This window comes from Rhipicephalus microplus, unplaced genomic scaffold, assembly GCF_043290135.1.
Source record: "Rhipicephalus microplus isolate Deutch F79 unplaced genomic scaffold, USDA_Rmic scaffold_14, whole genome shotgun sequence".
Lineage (NCBI taxonomy): Eukaryota > Metazoa > Arthropoda > Arachnida > Ixodida > Ixodidae > Rhipicephalus > Rhipicephalus microplus.
This window is the reverse complement of record NW_027464587.1, coordinates 20,675,152-20,695,161: the sequence shown is the minus strand read 5'-3', so window position 1 is coordinate 20,695,161 and position 20,010 is coordinate 20,675,152. Positions and strand designations below refer to the sequence as shown.

At 46.0% G+C, this 20,010-nt stretch overlaps 1 protein-coding gene across 4 annotated transcripts in view; it reads right to left on the bottom strand.

The window, feature by feature from the left end:
* The window catches only part of Aldh-III (Aldehyde dehydrogenase type III), a 180,444-nt gene that overhangs the window by 68,804 nt on the left and 91,630 nt on the right, over positions 1-20,010 (bottom strand). For all 4 annotated transcript variants that reach the window (XM_075882911.1, XM_037432078.2, XM_037432079.2 and 1 more), the window contains one exon: positions 14,437-14,507. In XM_075882911.1, the coding sequence (XP_075739026.1) occupies positions 14,437-14,507 (71 nt within the window). The remainder of the gene's footprint in view (positions 1-14,436; positions 14,508-20,010) is intronic.

Below are 20,010 nucleotides of genomic sequence, written 5' to 3'. Positions count from 1 at the left end.
AACCAATGGACTCACGGAGCGTCTAAATCGAACTCTTACAGACATGCTCGCTAAGTATGTTTCTACCAACCATACCGACTGGGATCTCACGTTGCCGTACGTCACATTTACCTACGATTCTTCTCGCCATGACACTGGCGCCTACTCCCCATTTTTTCTGTTATTCGGCCGAGAACCTACATTACCCCTAGATACAGTCATTCCATCTACCGCGACACCGACCAGTGAATATGCCCTTGACGCTATCACTCGGGCTGCCAACGCACACGAAATCGCCCGCACTCGCTTCCTGACCTCTCAAGAGAACCAGCGGCGTTTGTACGACCAACGGCACCGCGACGTGCACTTTTTACCCGGTTCATTGGTGTTGCTGTGGTCCCCGACCCGTCAAGTCGGCTTGTCGGAAAAACTTCTTTCCCGCTACACAAGTGCATGTACACAAGTCTCACTACACAAGTATATGTACACAAGTACGCCTGGAAGCTTCAGGTGACGCTGCGAGCCGCGCCCCCTGTCGGCGACGACGTGAAGTGCGTCACTCTCACCCCATCAGTGAGCACACTGCCCCATTATAGTATACTGTACTTCGAGCCAAAGTCGAACTTGTACTAGGCCTAACTGACAGTGACGCCGTGCCATATCGCCGACGACAACCAGAAACAGGCCTATGGCATTGCAACTGTTGGTTACTAATCGAAGTGAGGATTGAAAAGGATCGTCTGCTACAATGACCATAAACCCAACACAACGAAGGTTGTACTTGCAGTGACTGACGGAACCATGCAAGTGTTCCATTTCGGCTACGACCTTATGGCAAGGCCAAAGTGACAAGATTCAAGATAGAGACTGTGCATAGAAGTAGCTAGAGCTTAAAATATTGTAGTTACCATATAAGACAGAATGTAAGGCAAGATATTTTCAATAAAACAATGAGCTAAAGTCACCTCTGGTCTGATATAATGGGGTCTAGCAGACAGTGCGCCGCCATCTGACAAAACGTGGCTGGCATGTGCGTGAAAAGCCAGAAACGGCAATATTATTTATTTATTTATGAATACTGCAACCCTAACATAGGGTTTTGGCAGGGTGGATATACATTTGATAAGTTTACAAATCGGCAAGCAAATAAATATAAAACAGGTAAGGCATTTACACACTTTCAGAACGAAAAAAAAAAAAGAACAGTGGTTTGTAATAAACTGGCATAAGAACATATAAAGAAATGAGCGCTACATTCAAGATGATCACAAGTGGAGAATGGTTACAGTGATTGAAATAAACAACAGGAGCACATGTCATAGAAATTAGACACTCGCTGCTAGAGCTGCGCAGCAAAAAGGTTCAAGGATGACTGGGAAACAACTTCGTTACGAAGGTTATTCGATTTGGTAATTGTCCTAGGGAAGAACGAATTCTTGAATGTGTTATTACGGGTGGAAAATGGGGTTATTGTAAAGGCGTGCCTCTGCCTTGTGGTATATCCTGTGGACAAATGAAGTATATGTGATAAGTCTAACTTAAAATAACCTTTAACTAACTGAAAGAAAAATTTCAATCTCAATACTTTATTTCTTTGTGCAGGTGTCGGGAGGTTAGCTTTTGCTAATAAACATGTTATTGAAGTACGACCGAAACTGTTATAAATAAACCTAACAGCTCTCTTCTTAATTTTTTCCACTTCGCTGATATTTTTTCTGGTGTAAGGGTACCAAATTATGGATGCATAATCTAAAGTAGGTTGAACAATTGCATTAAATGCAACAAGGCGAACGGCGGGAGTGGAGTGCTTAAGAGCTCATCTAAGATAAAATAATTTGTAATTGCACGAGCTTATTACAGTGTTAATATGTCTCGTCCAGTTAAGATCATTCGAAATCTAAAGACCAAGGTACTTGTAGTGTTGTACCTCGACATCCAAATCTAATAGCAGGCATTTTTTTTTTTCTCTCTGACCGTTTTCTCTGTGATCGTGGTGTGCTTCCCGCGAGTTCCAATTCTTCACTCTGCTTTATGTAGAGTTTGATTTTTAGTGCTTTTTTTTCGTTGATTGATTACGAGTAGCGGAATGAAGAGGCAGTTCTCAACTGCATTTAGGCGAACAGCAACATGTCTGCTCAGCGCCACTTTAGTGTTTCGGATAAAAGCGTGCTCTATAGAGAGCGCAGAAATAGACGCTGCAGATGTACAATCCTCTAAATATATCGTTGGCAAAGCGCGGTTCATCCACAACTAGAGGATATACTAACGAAGTATGTGCGAGAAGTTGATACACACTCGCTGCCAGTTACCGTGAATATTATTCGCAACAAAGCCGTGGAGCTTGCTCGAGAAGCTGGGCTCACGAGAGAAGAGTTCCGTCTACCGTGGGTGCGTTGATTCATGAGACGCAAAGAATTTTCTCTCCACCAGCGCACATCTATCTGTCAGAAATTGCCGGAGGAGTTCGAAGAGAAGCTTATAAACTTTCAGCGCTTTGTCAACCGGCTTCGAGAGCAGAACAACTACGTGATGGGGAAGTTTCACAATGCCGACAAGGCCTTCGTTGACCGCGATCACACAGCACAGCGCCAAAAATGCCAAGTTGTTGCCCATTGGCAACAAGCACTTGCGCTTCACCGTCATGCTGGCATGCACGGCAGACTGTAGAAAGCTTCCACTCTTCGTTGCTTTCAAACATGAAACAATGCCGAAGGAGACTTTCCTGCCCGGTGTTGTCGTTCGCGTCAACCACAACAAAAAAAGGATATATGGACGAGGCCATGATGATTGGATACGAGTACAGTGGAACTACGATTATACGTCCCCTGGTCCTGCGACGACCCGCGTTTTATGACGAATTGGCTTGGTCCCGGCAAAACCATCATAGAACTAATGTATTGAAAACCTCAATTCTTCGACGCAATTTTACGCCAGCCCCACCTCGTACGACGCTAAGCTAGACTCCCCCCCCCCAAAAAAAAAACTACGATGCCGCACGCAGGCTGCCACGCAAGCACACTGCGGCCGGATGAAAAAAAGTCGGGAAACCGAGAAACCGAGTTCATTCCTCCGCACGTTCTAGCACACTATCCGCGCTGCCACTGCTGCCACCACAGGGCCTCTTCAATTTTCCGACACGCTGTCGGCCATAGCTAGCCAGAGCCAACGTTGCGCAGAGCCAGCCAGAGCGCATTCGTTTTGCTTAGTCGCATTGCACTGCGCACTTCCATTGGGGCCTTTTTTTTGTTTTGTTTTCTGCCTTCTTTTGGGTGGTTTTGTAGTGACAGCTGTGAGCAGGTAACATGGCAGATAATTTCGAGCTCGCTTTCTAGTATGTGATAACTTTCCCTAGATTTCGCGTCGTTGTACCGGACGTGTTGAGCGGCGATTGTTGAGCCTGTCTACGTTTGGGACAGCGGCGGGAACCGGAACTAGCTGCTGTCTAGCTACCAGAGGGCTGGAAAGTTTTAGCCCCTCGCGATTGGTGAAAGCTTGCGCAGATGTAGGTGCTTGCAAAAATCGAATGGGCCCACTGCCTTGTTGCCTTTCAGCCATTCCTTCACGTGTTTGCCTTATCGGTGGGTTGTACGCCGCAGCTGCTGCGTCTACGTGCGAAATTTTCAGTATTCGGACCATTGGTGTGCAAGGAAGCTTTCGAATTCTTGGTTGCGAGTGCTGCGTCTCGCAATGTCGCGGAACCGAAAACCGCTGACGCGTGGAGAAAAGCTTCGCATAATCGAGGAGGCGGAGAAGCGGAGCAGAGCAACAAAGGCCAGCATTGCCCGCGACCTGAACATTCCTGAGTCGTCACTGAAAACGATCCTCGCAAAGAAGGACAGCATCCTACTAAATGCGGCAAAGTTCGGCCTGAACAGGAAGGCCACGAAAGATGGCAACTATGCTGCCATGGAGACTGCCCTCGTTGAGTGGTTGCATCAGGCCCGCAGTTCAGGAATTGCCGTGGATGGCGCAATTTTGAAGGAGAAGGCGGAGACAGTTGCATTGCGCTGCGGCATTGACGACTTTAAAGCCTCCAATGGCTGGTTGGATTGCTTTAAAAACGCAGTGGAGTTGTGTACAGCCGCTTCTATGGAGAGAGCTCGTCAGTCAGCTCTGACACTGTCGAAAAGTGGACTGCATTGCTGCCGGGATTTATACGGCAATACAAGCCGTCCCGACGTGTTCAACGCAGACGAAACTGGATTATTTTATAATATGCAGCCAGAGCAGACATTAACATTCAAAGAAGAGAGCTGTCACGGGGGTAAGCGAAGCAAAGAGCGTCTTACTGTATTGCTTTGCACTAATGAAGACAGCTCAGAAAAGCTTCCTGCCCTCATGATCGGCAAGTTTGCGAAGCCGCGATGCTTCAGGAATTTGAAAACGCTGCCGTGCCAGTACATGTTCAACCGGAAAGCCTGGATAACAGCTGCCATGTTTTCAACATGTCTGCAGCAGCTGGACTCAAAAATGGGGGCTAAAAACAGAAAGATTCTTCTTCTGCTTCACAATAAGCCATGCCATCCATTAGATACATTGCATTTGAGAAATGTGCAAGTTATATTTCTGCCCCCCAACTGCACTAGCCAGCTGCAGCCACTTGACGCCGGCGTCATCAAGTGCATGAAGCAGAAATATCGGAAGTTTCTGGTGCAGCGTCGCCTGGTGGGCATGGAACGTAAGCAGTTGAATAAGAAGCTTTCTGTGCTTGATGCAATGCACTACATTGCTAGTGCATGGGACGCAATCACGCCAGAAATTATTGTCAACTGCTTCAGGCACTGTGGCTTTAATAGAAGTGGTGCTTGTTCTACCAGTGAAGCTGCAGTGCCTGTTGACGACGAACCAGAGTTCGGCAACCTGGAGCTGCCTGGATCCTTCGCAGACTATGTTGGTGCCGACGACGGCGTTGCAGTGTGCAGTGCAGTGTCGCTGGATGACATTATCGAAACTGTGCGTCCTGACACTGCGGGAACTTCCGACGAGGAAGAGATGGATGACACTGCAGAGGCTAGTGCGTCCGTTCCGACATACGCGGACATGTTGTGCTACGTCGACAACATTAGGCGGTTTGCTTGCGCACGCGACGAGATCGGCGACTTGCTGCCAAATGTCGCAGCTCTCGAAAGAAAGCTGATGCATCGTGGCTGGGCAAACCCGCAGAAAAAAAATCGCAGTTTTTTTAAAAGGCGAGACTAAAAATTTGTTCACACCTCCGGTAAAATGCGTGGTTGTCATTTTTTCAAGTAATTTAATCTACCTTCATCGAAGCAGCGTAGATTTATGCCGCGGACTTTTTGCGCATTATGTGACAACTGTTGTGGGGCAACAACGACCATCAGTGCCTATATTCTTGGTTTTTGGATTATACGACCCCAGGATTATACGACGATTTTGCATGGTCTCCTGAAAGTCGTATAATAGAAGTTCCACTGTAGTCTGAAACCGTCGGCCCGGTGCATTGCTGCGTCCTCACGGCATGCTGGTGTGATGCGTTTCATGCTCACCTCATGGACGCTGTGAAACGTGCACACGACGATAGAAAAACGGACCTCCTCATGATACCAGGTGGTATGACATTTACTTTTCAGCCACTGGGCGTTGTGCTAAACAAGCCGTTTATGGAACGAGCACTGGATTACCAAGAGTGGATGTCCGGCAACAACCCAAAGACGTTGACGGGCCACCCACAGACGCCTCCAATTTCTACTTTCTGTCGCTGGCTGCTTTCCGCCTGGCGTTCTTAGCCACATTCCATAGTGTAAAATGTTTTCAAGAAATGATGCATCAGAAACTCGCTGGATGGCACGGAAAACGACACACAGTGCGAGGCAGCCAGCGATCGTCTTCAGAAGACATTGGTGCTTCGTGTGACGAATAGCAAAGTTGCGATGGAGGCCAAGGGGAGCTCGACGCTTGGGGTGCAGTGCGCCCAATTTGCAAATAAATGTGTTTTTACAGTTTTGAGTTGTTTTCTCTTGTTTTCTTTCTGCTCACCTAAACTTGGGGGGGTAGACCTATAATCTCACTCGATCTACAGCCCGATTTGCATGGTATTGCATTTTAGGAGAGCAGTGTTCCATGTAAGGTTTCTCACTGTTTGTTTATCGAGTGTTCAGTTAGTTTCTCGGTTATTCCTGTCTTACTAAATCATGTTTGCTGTGCCGCTCAGCGTAATCTCAGTCCATCGCCAATAGCACATGCCTCCGAGATTTGTGACTGCTTGGTATGACCTTTTGTGGTGGTCCGCACGCAATAAAGCGTGAATTTTTGACAGCAATACTGTGTACTTGCCATGCTGCGTTTTTGCTGCCCCAACGCATGTGCCAGCAGCCCCCACGAGAAGGCATCAAGCATGGCCCTTTGACTCACTAAGTACGAACCCATGTCCATGTACCTCCAGTGGGTACATGCACACTGTGACGAGCGATAGCAGACGAGGCTCGGTGCGTGTGGGCACTCGAGGAACGTGGAATAAAAAAAAAAAAAGGGTCTGGCGGTCCATTTCTGATCTTGAAAGAGTGTGGACGTCCTTTTTAAGCCACCCCGGAACCCAGTATATCCGACGACCACAACGGCACGTCACAATTGGCGCCCAACGGCTCGAGGTGAACTAAGAAGACGAAGAAAGTGCTTAAAAGCGCAAACGACAGGAGGGGATAGAAGAGACGAGAACAGAGCACTGAACTAACAATTAAAGTTTATCGCAATCCAACTGCAATATACAGGAAAACAGAATCTGCGCATAACCACGCATCATAAGCAAAATCGAACATACATGTGCCGAACGGCCTACATAATGAAGAGCCAGTCCTATCAGGGGGCCCTAGATAACGAAATTCACAGCCGTGAAGAAAAATCTAAGGTATGCTAACACAAGAAGCATCAAATTATTGAATGTGGAAGGCTTCGCTAATGTCGCGCTCGCGCTGATCAAGCACCTTCAATCAAGCACCTTGTTAAACTAAGAAGACGTTTACATCTTTTATATGGGGATGTCGCTCCTTACGCACTTCTTTGGCTCAACCACTGACGTTTGGACGCGTCGGCTCTGTGATACCAAGATGGTGAGGGCCCCGTGTTTTCTTAACGTGTTCGAGCAGCTGGATGATGCCGCTCGGGTGGAAGCCTAACGGTCAGCTGTGTCTGAAGGCGATGTCCTAAAGGACCAAGGTGGTCAGCTCCGGAGTGAATCGGAGGAACTGAAACTAATGATTCTCAAGGACCACGACGCCGCCAAAGACGACGACGCACCACACCTGCCTTTTGGTTCGCAGATGAAGGGAAGTCACGACCTCTTGTGTAGCTTACTTGCTCCACCAGTAGAGCGCATCGAGCATTTGGAATTGAAAACACATGAAAATTCTGACGCTGAATCAAGCCCGAGTGCAGAGGAGAGCAGCGCGTCGATGAATCTCAAACGCGGCTCGAGACAGCAACAAAGACAAGCCAGAAGCGATACTCCCGTGTGCATGTCTAATAGTAAAGACGCTCGCGACCGACTTTCGAGTTTCGCGGCGAGCTCCTTACTCCATCTCGGGAAAGATCTAAACGTATGGTTCCATCAAGTTGACTATTGGTTTAGAGCCTTCAGCGTTCCTGAACAGAAAAAGTCCCAAGTTATCATGGCCACTCTGTCACCCAAGGCAAAGAAGCACTTTTTTGATAAAACATTTAAGCGGCTCAACGATATGATAAGCTCTTTTATGCACTTTGACCAGATCAGGGATTCGGAGGAAAGCATTCAAATTTTGGCTGCAGAAGAACGCGGAACGCCATCCACCGATTGCCGTGTTATGGCAAAGCGTTCGCCTCGGAAGCCTATGAGCCATCGTCAACGTGCGGACAGCATAGAGTCTAGCGGTTACTCAAATGATGAAGTAGCTCAGAGAAAGGTGCTAAAAGAAGGGGATATGAAAGAGAAGCCATCACCATCGCGGCAATCGAATCATTCCACAACGCGTGTTTTGAAAGGTTGCAAGGAAATGCGCCGAGAGGTCGTAAACTGTGCTTGAACTGCTCCAGAAGTGGCCATTTCGTCATGCAGTGTCGTCTACCGCTAACTGCAAAATTTGTGAAGTGGCAGGAAGATTTCGAATCTTCCAGCTCACAGCAGCGAGGAAACGAACAGCTGGTGACGCCGATGCTCGCGAGCAGTCGCCAGTAATTGAGCAGGTGTCATGTGTCACTGAAGCGGGTACTTTTTCTGTTCCTGTCGTCATCAACGGACAAACGATTAAAGGCATCTTGGATTTTGGAGCTGCAAAAAGCTTGATTATGGCACCAATAGTTGACAAACTAATTTAGCATAATGCCTTCGTCCCTACGTTTGGTAGGAGCAAGCGGCCATCAGCTACAAAATTTAGGTCATGTCAGTGCTGTGGTGACAATGGACAACCAAACACTGCAGCATGACTCTGTTGTTCTCCAGTTACCTCACGAAGTAATACTGCTAGGCGATGAATTCTTGCGGGCTTCAAAAGCCACCAGCGACTGGGGCTCTGAGAGCTCCGCGGTATCGGTCCCCCAAAGGCTACGCAAGGTCTACCTTGTGAGGGAGCAACCACTGCCAGCTTTATTGGGGAAGTTAGTTCCTGGGGAGTGGCATCCCTTGTCGAATGATGAAAATAATTTAATGGTCATCACAGAGACAAAGCTCTTGTACGACGACTATTCAGTCATAGTAACAGCTGCATCGGAAAATATAACGAACGTTTTGATCACGAACTGCTCTTCTCAAGCAGTCTTGCTTCCTTATCAAATGACAATTAGCCTCATTAAAGAAGCAAGCGGAATTGAGAATATTCAACTTTCTGGAGAGGACTGCCAACAGATCCTCCAAATTTCATGCCTTCCTTCTCCTGTGGACCTTGATGCACCACCAGCTCATACGGTCGTCGATCCGCAGCACCGTTCAATCGCAATAGGAGACGTCGGTTTTAACATTGGAACAACGTTTTTTTCCAATGAGCTGTAGGTCGTGAAGGATTTGTTGGTGCAACATTTGGTTTGCTTTGCACAGTCAAGTACAGATGTAGGCTCCTGCACAGTTGAGCGACATGGCATACCAACTGGAAACGCAAAGCCAATATCGCAACGTCCTCGCAGATTGTCACCAGCACAACGCAATCTCATCAAAAGTATGATCAAGGACCTCATTGATGCCAATATAGTGCGACCTTCTCGGAGTCCTTGGGCGTCACCCCTTGTCCTTGTAGCACAGAAAGACTGGACGACACGTGTGTGCGTTATCGACGTCTCAACGCCGTGACTGAGGACATTGTGTACCTTTTTTCAAGAAGTGAAGATGTGCTGCACGCACTAACCGGAAGCAAGTACTTTTCTGTTATGGACTTAGTGTCTGGATTTTATCAGATCGCCATGCATTCATATGACATACAGAAAAGTGCCTTCATCACGCCGTGGGGTCTTTAGGAATTCCTCCGGATGCCATTTGGCCTAAAAGGTGCCCCATTCACATGTCAGCGAGTTGTGGATACAATCATTGACGGTATTAAATACGACAACGCCCTTGTATATATGAATGACTGCGTAGTCTTCAGCCGGAGATTTGAAGAGCACGTTTCGCACTTTCAGAACATATTTACAAGGTTTGAAATAGCAGCCTTGAAGTTCAAGCCACAGAATTTTTTTTTTTTTTGTACTGCCATCAATTACCTTGGGCACATTGTCACAAAAGACGGTGTATCTCCTGACTCATCGAAACTGGCAGTGGTTCAAGCTTTCCGGCCTCCTCAAAATGTACAGGAACTACAATCATTAATCAGGCTCACATCGTACTTCAGGAAGTTTATTCCGAATTACAGCGTTACCGCAGCACCTCCTCGATCCTTCCTAAAGAAAAACGCTACTTTTTCTTGGGAAGAAGACAGCAAGTGGCATTTGAGATTAAAGCGCGCGTTGTGCCAGCCACCTGTCCTTAAGCTATTCTCCGAAAAACGAGAATTTGGTGTCCAAGTACACAGATGCATCTCGGCTGGGCTTGGAAGGTCTATTGCTGCAAGAAGAGGAAGAGCGACGATATTGTCCAGTGCTATACTTGAGTCGATCTCTCAAAGGTGCAGAGTTTAATTATTCTTCGACAAAACTGGAAGCTCTTACTGTAAAATGGGCATTAGAAGAGCTACGACCATATTGATTGGCCGAAAATTCCAAGTTGTCAGCGACCACCATGCACTGTGCTGGGTCTTGAGCTACAAGGAAGGAAACCAACGCCTTCTTCGTTGGTCACCGATTCTGCAGGAATATGACTTTGATGTCATCTATAAATCACGATATCTGCACAGCGCACCAGATTGTTTTTCCAGGAATTCACTCATAGTGGTGATGCCGAACCAATTCTCGCAGTATCAGATTCATCACCGATTTTGTGACAACGTGGGTGGGGAGCAGCGTCAGGATGCATTTTTCACTAAAGTCGTGGATATGCTCAAGGGTGCGCTGAGCCCGAAAAAGCAACAGGATTGTGTGCAAAAAAGTTTATCACGCATAACGACATTTTGTACAAAAGAGAACAAGGCCCAATTAGCAGTCGATTTCTCCTCTGCTTTCCTGCACAAAGACAAGGCACTCAGTGAAATGCATGAAGGACGATACGGTGGCCACATGGGCATCAGGTGAACATTCGATGCCCTTAGGTCCAAGTATTACTGGCCGAAACTCTATGCAGATGTCAGATAGCACGTGCGTCACTGTGACATTTGTCAGAGGATGAAGATATCAAAATCGATGCCTTACGGTCCATTAGAAGTCCACACCCCATTTCATACAGTTGGGATGAACATAATAGGGCCATTCAAAACTTCAAGAGGTTACAAGTACATCATTGTAGCCATTGATTACCTCACAAAGTTTGTGGAGGCAAAACTACTCCGGAACATAGAGGCTGCAACCATCCAGAAGTTTGTCGAATGACGGTTTATCTTAAAGCATAAATGCCCAGCCACAATTATCACAAACCGCGGTACTCAAATGATGGCGCGCGCGCTCTACTGAAGCATACCTCAAAAATCGGGACGTCAGACATGCTGCCACTACCGCATATCACCCCGCAGCAAACGGCTTGTGCGAAAGAGCCAATAAGAAAGATGATTGCCATGACTACCGCCAGGGGAGAAAAATAGGCCGACGTCCTTTTAGGGGCGAAGCTCCTTAGGGCGTGGGCTGTGCGTCCCCTGTAGCCTGTATGTAGCCACCTCTAGTTTAGTTCTTGCAGTGTTCACTAGATGGCGGTACGGTCCCCTGTATGTAGCCACCTCTAGTTTAGTTCTTGCAGTGTTCACTAGATGGTGGTACCGTCTCCTGTATGTAGCCACCTCTCGTTTAGTTCTTGTAGTGTTTACTAGATGGTGGTACTTGTAGCTGATGATGGAAAGATGCAAGATGTTATAAACTAGAAAGCGGTACTTGTAGTTGATGAAAGACGCGAGATTTTATAAAATAGGAATGATGTCACATATGGCGCGTGTCATTGGTTGAAGGCAATCGTTCGATTTAGTGCGGCGACGTACGCTAGGGGGAGCAATGTAATAAAATCGAGTGGGCAAAATGTACAGAGGATTCATGGTTTACCAGGTTTACCTCCGGAGCTTCGCCCACTCATCATCATTCACTTCGTGGATATGGCGGAATTTTTTTATATTGTATTCTGTTACAACACCGGGTACCAATACACTGTTCACCAAACTCCCTTCTTCCTGGTCTATGGTAGGGATCTGGTGCTACCATTAGATGTTGTATACAGCCGCCGAGAGCTTGAAGAGCTAAAAAAATAATCAAACTATTTCACGGTAGTGCAAAACAACTTCAAAAAGCCAGGGAGCTCGCAGCTACGCACATCCGACTGGCTCAAAAAAAACAGGAGAGCGGCACTTTGACAAGCACCACAAGGACATTGTGTTTGAAAAAGGACAACTGGTGCTCCTCAAGGCTCTAACATCCGTTGTGAAAACAACTACATCCTACACCGAACCTCACAGGATAGTGAACAAACTGTCTCCCGTAAACTAGGAGATGGAACTCGTGGACAACATGGGATGTGACATTGTGCATGTGGAAAAATTAAGGCCATGTCTGAGCCCCATTGCTCACATGGAGCAACCCAATGTTTCGGACTAAAATGTACATGGGTGCCGTGCAGTGTAGATAGTTGTTGGCGCTTGTATATAGTTTTGTGTGCCTGAAAGTGAAAAGACAATGTTTTGTTGACTTTTCTAAATAGATACAGATAGGACTGTTTAAGTTAGTTTAGTTATGTCCGTCTTAGTGTTTTGTGTATGAAGTCAGGACGACTAGTTTCCAAACCCGGGCATGTGACGAGCGATAGCGGACGACCCTCGGTGCGTGTCTCGCGCCTTTGCGCGAGGAAAACAAAGTAGATCGGCACCGAGCTCGCAGGCGCTCGAGGAACGTGGATTAAAAAAAAAAGTGTCGGGCAGTCCCTTCTTCCCGATCTCTAAAGTCTCAGAACCCAGTATATCCGACGGCCACAATGGCACGTCACACACACTATGTAACGCCTTGGAATCATGCCATGCGGATTTAAAGCACTCACAGACATTGCTTTATAATTTGCACCTGAAGGGGATAAAGGCTCCCATGCAGGTGTGCTTCGAAAATAAGAAGCTAACATGGTGGAAATGAAACTAGGTTCGTTGCATAGTACTAAATTGTCACACTTCAATCATTGAGCCTTTCAAGGGCAGCAGCACAAGGAAGTACTAGGTGATGCACTGCATACATATAGCTGGGAGCAATTGGCACCAAGCGGCAGCAGGTTCGCAATTTCAACTAATAAGAGCCAGCTTTTTACTCAGTAGGAGAAACCTGGACAAGATTTCTGCTGAGCCGCCATTTCTCATGTCATAATTCAAGTGAACTGGTTAGGACAAATAGTCCTTTGTGCATGCACGTGCATGTGTGCTGCTACAATTGCATCAGCAATTAATATTTAATACCGTTCTTGTAAATGTCTTTCCTGCTGTAATACTGCCTAAGGTTGGCTGTGTGTGTAATAAAAAAACATGATGCACAGCAAAGTGGCATTAGCTGTGGAAAGCATGAGAAGCCACCACCAAGGTGGCATTCTTCAAACTCTGCAAAAGTTAAAGGAGCACTGACATCAACTTTCAAGATCGAGATGTGCCCATCATTCGATCACTTGGTATGCATAGGTCTTCTTGGCCAAATTCGAATGGCATCCATCCCGTAGAAGTTACTTTACTTCGACGTGAAACAGCGTAGAAAAGCTAGGGAGAAAAACGAAAAAGACTGCCCTGCGACATCGACACTAGTGCTACGTGTTCGGTGTGATACATTCCACAAATACCATCCTGAGTGGCGATACGCTAGTAACGATGACGTCGACGATCTCCGAGTGTGTTTGGAGCAGACTCCCAGTCATACTCTCACTAGTGGCTCTCCTTGCTGTGTTGAAGCGTGCGTGCGATTCATCGTGTCGCATCGACTGATTTGCGTTGTGCTCCACTGCGTGCGAGTACGATCATTTAGAGCGAGAATACATGTCAGAATGTCGGGGAATCCCTGCGTAGCGAGAACCTGCTCGTCGAGGCACAGAAAAAGCGGAAAGTGCGTGGCATTTCAAGCCTCTCCAAAGCCACGAACCTCAATGAAGCCAGTGGGCTGGCTTCGCACGTTCCGTTGGACAGAGAGACCAGACGCTTGTGAACAACAGCCCCATTTGCTCCCTTCACTTTGCAGAGAGCTGCTGCAGGATAAATTCTGTGTTGGCGAACCAGTGGGATTTCACTGGCAGTACGAGGCCTCTTCTCGAGGCCGAGGCTATTTTTACTACATGCCCTGCTGCAACTGAAAGCATAGATTCACTCGCCAAACTTCCGCGACATGAGGTGCATAGTTGGTGTTCCTGAGCTCTGGCAGTACGTCCGACACTGAAAAATACGTTGCATTTGATGTGGAGCTTGTCAAGCAAAGATCGTCGCAAATCGCGGCGATACCAAATTCTAGGTCGCTGTCATCATCACTTGCCGATGTTGACCGCGACGACGGCGAGGACGACGATGTTGGCGACGGAGGCATGTCTACGCCTTCAAAGACACAGCTGGACTGATTGTACGTGCGCTCCTAACAGACGAAACGCCAGTGTGACCTCACCATTTTTTGTGAAAGTGGCATCAGTTATGCATCGGCCTCGACGTGGCCGCGAGGTAGCGCTGCCAGCACTACGATTTGGCGGGCTTTTCACCCCTTTTGAACGACGTTCAATAGGGAATACATTAATCAATATTGCAGATACTAACGCGTCACTCAGATGCGTTTTAGGTCACAAATCGCTACTAAGGGGTCGATAGCTACTCGTTGACGCAAAAATTTTGACATGAGTAAATTTGATGTCAGTGCTCCTTCAAAACTTCTAGTGCCGTTTGCAACGAGAAGAAAACCTCACAAGTGGCCAACCTCTGGTTGATGAACTCGATTGCTTCGTCTGCGCTGTTGACCCGCAGGATGGGCAGCACTGGACCAAATATCTGCAAAACCCGAACAGAGGTGATCACACACGTGCAACATCACACCAATTCGCCATGCAATAACACTAATGTGGCACCGTAAAAGAAAAGCAGACAAGCTTACAGTACCATCAAAATGGAGCCAACCTTTCCAATAAAAAAGGTCACATTTCAATAACTCGATGATGCCCCGATTTCAGCATGTTTACAAGTGGGATAGAGGACCGAGGATCTTTCATCCTTCACTGCTCAAATGTCCCTGCCTTTAGAAAGATCTGTGAGCCAATGCTAAATTAAGCACCAGAAGAAGTTCGTCGAGCGTGCAATGGTAAGTTTACAGTAAACATTTGTCTTGTGGAAAAAGTCATGTTGGTCAGATGGGCAGGTGTCTTAGTGTAGGGCTACAGGAATATTGTCAAAAAGGAAGATAGTGGGGAGAGAATTTCTTGTTTCATTTGGTGAGCCAGAGACCCAATGACAGTTTGGAAAAAAAAAAAGATCTTCAGCAAACTTTGATGCATAGCGTTTCCTGAACATGTTTCCGTAATACCGTCGTGAGATGACCTACACGGAAGCCTAACAGTGACCTGCTGCCTCTCCACCATTGTTCGCATATCTCCCACCGTGTCACTCCAGTCGGTGCAGCCAATATAGTACTACGACAATAGGTAATCACTACCGTTTGTCCGTGCCGTTCCAGTCTGCCATCATCCGGAGCAGCATGTCCGTTACATCGATGACAGGCGCACGTCCCCTCGGAAGTCGGATATTTGGTGTACACTCCACCGCCTACCTCTGCTTTCACTGCCGTGAAGCTGATCACTCGTACCGCCAGGACCCATACTGCCTTCTTGGTCTTCGTGGCTTCTCTGCGTACTCCCTGCTACGACCAGCGACATTGAAGCTGCCTCCCTAGCAGCATGCACTATCATCTGCCGGGTGCCAATCGCATTCGCCGTCGCGATTTTCATTGCAGCCTCAGCGGTATTTCGCCGCACAGACTCCGTCCCCGCTGAGAAAACTAACTGTAGTGACCTCTGGGGGTCGCTGAACATCGGAGTGCTAAAGACCCCCCGATCGACGCAATGATGCTGATCTAACTTCTCCTGCTGTTGCAAAATACGACTGGCTTTCACTTGAAATGCCAGTGACAATTGATGGTTACGCAGTTCATGCATCACTGGACACTGGCACGGACTACTCTATAAATCTGCTTCTTTCCCATAATCCTGATATAGTAGCGATAACCGAGACTGGGCTTTCCCCAGCTATCTCAAATGATGAAATAGTGCCTCCAAATTATTGCACGATTTAAAAAAAAACAGATCATCACATGGTGGTGGTGTGGCCCTGCTGATAAAGAAATCCCTTCCAATTGCGCCATTACCAGATGTGACTGAAGCAGAGGAGGTGTTCTACAGAATCATCTGCAGCAACTCTGCCATCATTACAGGCTGCGTTTACCCAAGTCCTGACTCGAACAAAGATTGTACCAGGAATATACAGGAGTTCCTGCAGAGCAATGCCCGTGGCCTAAGAATTATCATCAACTTGCCTGACATTACCTGGAACACAATGCAGTATTCATCTCAGGCTTGCGAAGAACTGATAGAAACAATGCTCAACTTTAATCTGCAACAAGTAGTTCATCAAATAACGTGCTCACAAGGCACTGCAAAGAACATACTTGACCTAATACCCCTCAATGATCACTTCCCAATAGACAAAGCTCGAACAGGTATTTTTCAAGGAATATCCGATTATGATATATGGATATATCACCTGCCTTTGTTGTGCTTTATTGCAAAAAAGTCCTTTGGAAGGAAAATCATCGACTTTGAGAAATCGTACGACGCAGGCATTTTGACATACCTGGCTCATGAATTCGCACCATTTTCAGAACGTGCTTCTGATCCATCGGCAGATGTAAACGCCCTTTGGATAAACTTTGAAACAATAATACATGACTGCGTTGCCAAATTTATTCCGTCGAAAACCAGGAAACCAAGAAAATACAACCCATGTGTAAGGTGTGAATTAATACATGCAAAATGAAAAGTTAAAAGGTTACGTCGTTCTTTGATGAAGACAGAAAGTCAATCAGTCCAGATATCTAAACTGATTAGCACCAAACAAGAGCTGAAACAAACTGAACGAGTCGCTAAGACAATACTACGATACCATCCTACCCGATTTCCTAAAAAATAATTCAAAGAAACTTTAGGACCACATTTGTGCGCATAATACTCAAATGCAGAATGCCCTCAGGATGAACAACTTGTCGAAGCTGATGCATTCAACAAATATTTTCAATTTGTATTTACTACAGATAACTGGTTTCTTTCTCCAGTTGCTTCTACAAGATCCAACATTGATTCACTAACAATATCCGATTCAGGAATCTTTAACTTTGTGCTTCAAATGGACGCGAAAAAAAAGTCTCGCGGTCCCGACAATAGGCCAAACGAATTTCTAAAACGATACGCATAATGGTGCAGCAGATACCTTGGCATTATCTATCGCATGTCACTTTCAACTGCGCGTGTGCCAAATGAATGGAAGACAGCAAAGGTAATACCAATTCATAAATCAGGCAACATGAACGCTCCTAACTAGCGACCCATTTCTCTTACTCGTACATCATGCAAGATCTTAGAATATATTATGTTGAAACACTTGACTGTATATCTTGAAGAAAACTGCGTACTAATATCTAGCCAGCATGAGTTTAGACGTGGGATGTCAAGAGTAACGCAGTTGACTAAAGTTCACAATCTCACACAGGTAATTGATAATTGCAGCCAAACAGATATTATATTCGTAGATTTCAGTTATGCGTTTGATCGCGTTTGTCACAACAAGTTCATTGCAACACTAGAAAAAATCATTGGCACCGGCGGCAACATTTCAGCTTGGATTCGCGATTTTTTTATCCCAGCGTTCGCTATTTGTCTTTCTCAATGAAACATCATCGGATATCGTTCGAATCTGTCTGGTGTGCCACAAGGTTCTGTCCTAGGACCGCTATTATATTTAAGTTACACCATTGACATCGTCACTGACGCAGATTGCGACATAAAGCTTTTCGCGAACGAATGTGTTAAGTATAAATATATAAAATGTTATAAAGACAACCTCACCCTGAACAGACAACTTACGCGATTAACACATGGTGTGAACCACGGCAAATGGCTATCAACACTAGCAAATCTGTGTCAATGACGGTGACAACAGAAAAGAACACTTCTGAATTTGCTTACTAACTTAATGGCACTGAACTTACAAGTATCTAAAACATCTGACCTCAAGTGGAACAAACATATTGCCAACATCTCCTCAAAAGCCATCCGTAACTTGTTTTTCCTCAAAAGGTCGCTCAAGTCTGCTCCCCGTCACATCAAAGTCCTAAGCTATACAACCTTTGTGCGGCCAGTGCTAGAATACGCCAGCACTGTTTGTTTCCCCCACAAAATTACTAACATTACTCGTCTAGAAATAGTCCAAAGAAAAGGGACACGGTTCATTCACAACAAATACAAGCGCACTGACTCACCAACAGAACATTTAGCATCATCCGGACTACACCATAGGCAGATAGAGCAAAACAAGCTCACTTGAAATTTGTGCACAACTTTCTGCACGATTGCTGTAGCGTAGACTTTTTAATTTACACCCCTTCTCCAAGTCCTGTATATCACAAAATAAGCACAATAAAATGATAGCCGAGTAGTTTTGTAACTCTGACACATTTAAATATTCATTTTTCCCCACTGCAGCTAGGAAGTGGAGCCGCCTTCACTCTACAGTTGCAAACATTGAATCATCGTCAACCTTCTGTGACGCGATAAAAAATATGCCTTACCCACGAAGAGAAAAATTTTATGTTTACGCACATTGTTCTTTCGTTGTTGACATGATTACTTATGTTACATTCAATGCTATTAGTTTGATTGTTGCATTACAAATACTAACATTGTACTAGAAATAAGCATGATTTAAATGTACACGAAGCATTTTAAACACGTTTACCCCATCCCATTTTGATGTACGATACACAATTGTGTTCTGTATTATGCTGCATTTTTTATTTTCTCTTCTCTTCTTTTTATGCGTGCTTACGTTGTATCAATATGCCCACCTTCCTCGGTCTCCGCGCGAGACTAGCAGTATTGAAAATAAATAAATAATTATTGAGTAGAAAACAGGCCTGTCAGCTAAAAAAATTAATCATATCGTGGCACAACTCGCAAAATCGGACAGCTGGTGGCCATGTGATTACTCCACTGGGCGCCTGTGCTACAAGTGTTTAAATCCAAGGATATACGTTTGTCGTAAGCTGCCTTGTTCTACGCGAGTGCTCCCGTGACGTTTTTCTCGAAATTGACTTTCTGCAAGAGCATGGCGCTATTATTGACCTGCAGGAGCGTTGCATCACGTTTTCAGCCGACCAAGCAATGGATGTACAGGATCATGAACGGTGTCTTGACCTACTTCACGGTTCTACAGACAGTGTCATGCTTCCTCCTCGAAAAGAATCATGGTCGACGTCACATGCTGCAATTTGGGCGATGGCGAAGCAGTGGCCGAAACGAACTTAGAACATCTGCTGAAACAAGACATTTGTGTAGCCAGATGTGTAGTACAGCTTTGTGGCAGCCGATCGCGGCTGCTTGTTACCAACTTTAGCAACCAGTATCGACACCTCTTTCACGGCACCTGATCGCTTTTGCGAATGAAATAGAAAAGGTTAGCAACTGTTGCATGTCGTATGCAGTGAACACCACAACGGCACTCGGTCATATCGGCATCAATCATGGGCTGTCGACCTACAACCTGACTGCACTGCGCATGTTCTTCTTAGAATTCAGGTTCTGCTTTGCAAGTTGGTCAAAGGTGCGCTAGACATCTATCGCTGGGCACAGGATAATCCTGTACGATGAGGCATGCCCCACAGAGTGCTGACAAAAGAACGTGAAGCGATAGCCACGCAAGTTAGAGAGCTTGACGATGGTGTTATCAAATCGGCTAACAGTCTGCGGTCATCTCCCGTCATCCTTGTTAAAAAGAAAAACTGGACACTGCGCTGATACGTCAACTATTGGAAGCTTAAAGGGGCTCCGCGACACTATTTGAGCATATATTTTTCATTGGTTCTTTTAGTGCTGTCGAACACGCCGATATTCTTGCGCAAATGGCAACGCTGAAATCAACGCTGTTATAATTTTAATTCACAGGACAAACTACCTTCATTTCAGACTACGGCGACACACACAGGCCATTTTGTTTGGGGAAATCAGGTCATGTTATGTGACGCGAGGACCAGGACCGTTCACTTTTTATTGGCTTCACACGACAATTAGCATGCAGTATCCATATGGTGGTAGCTAGGCCATACGGGTGAATGCTAAAAAGAGCAAATACTTTTTTATACTTTCTCAGAAAAAAATCATTCCCGTTTCTAAAGGACGTATTTTCAAAACAACGAACACAACACTTAGCTTGCGAACGAGGCTATGGTACGCCA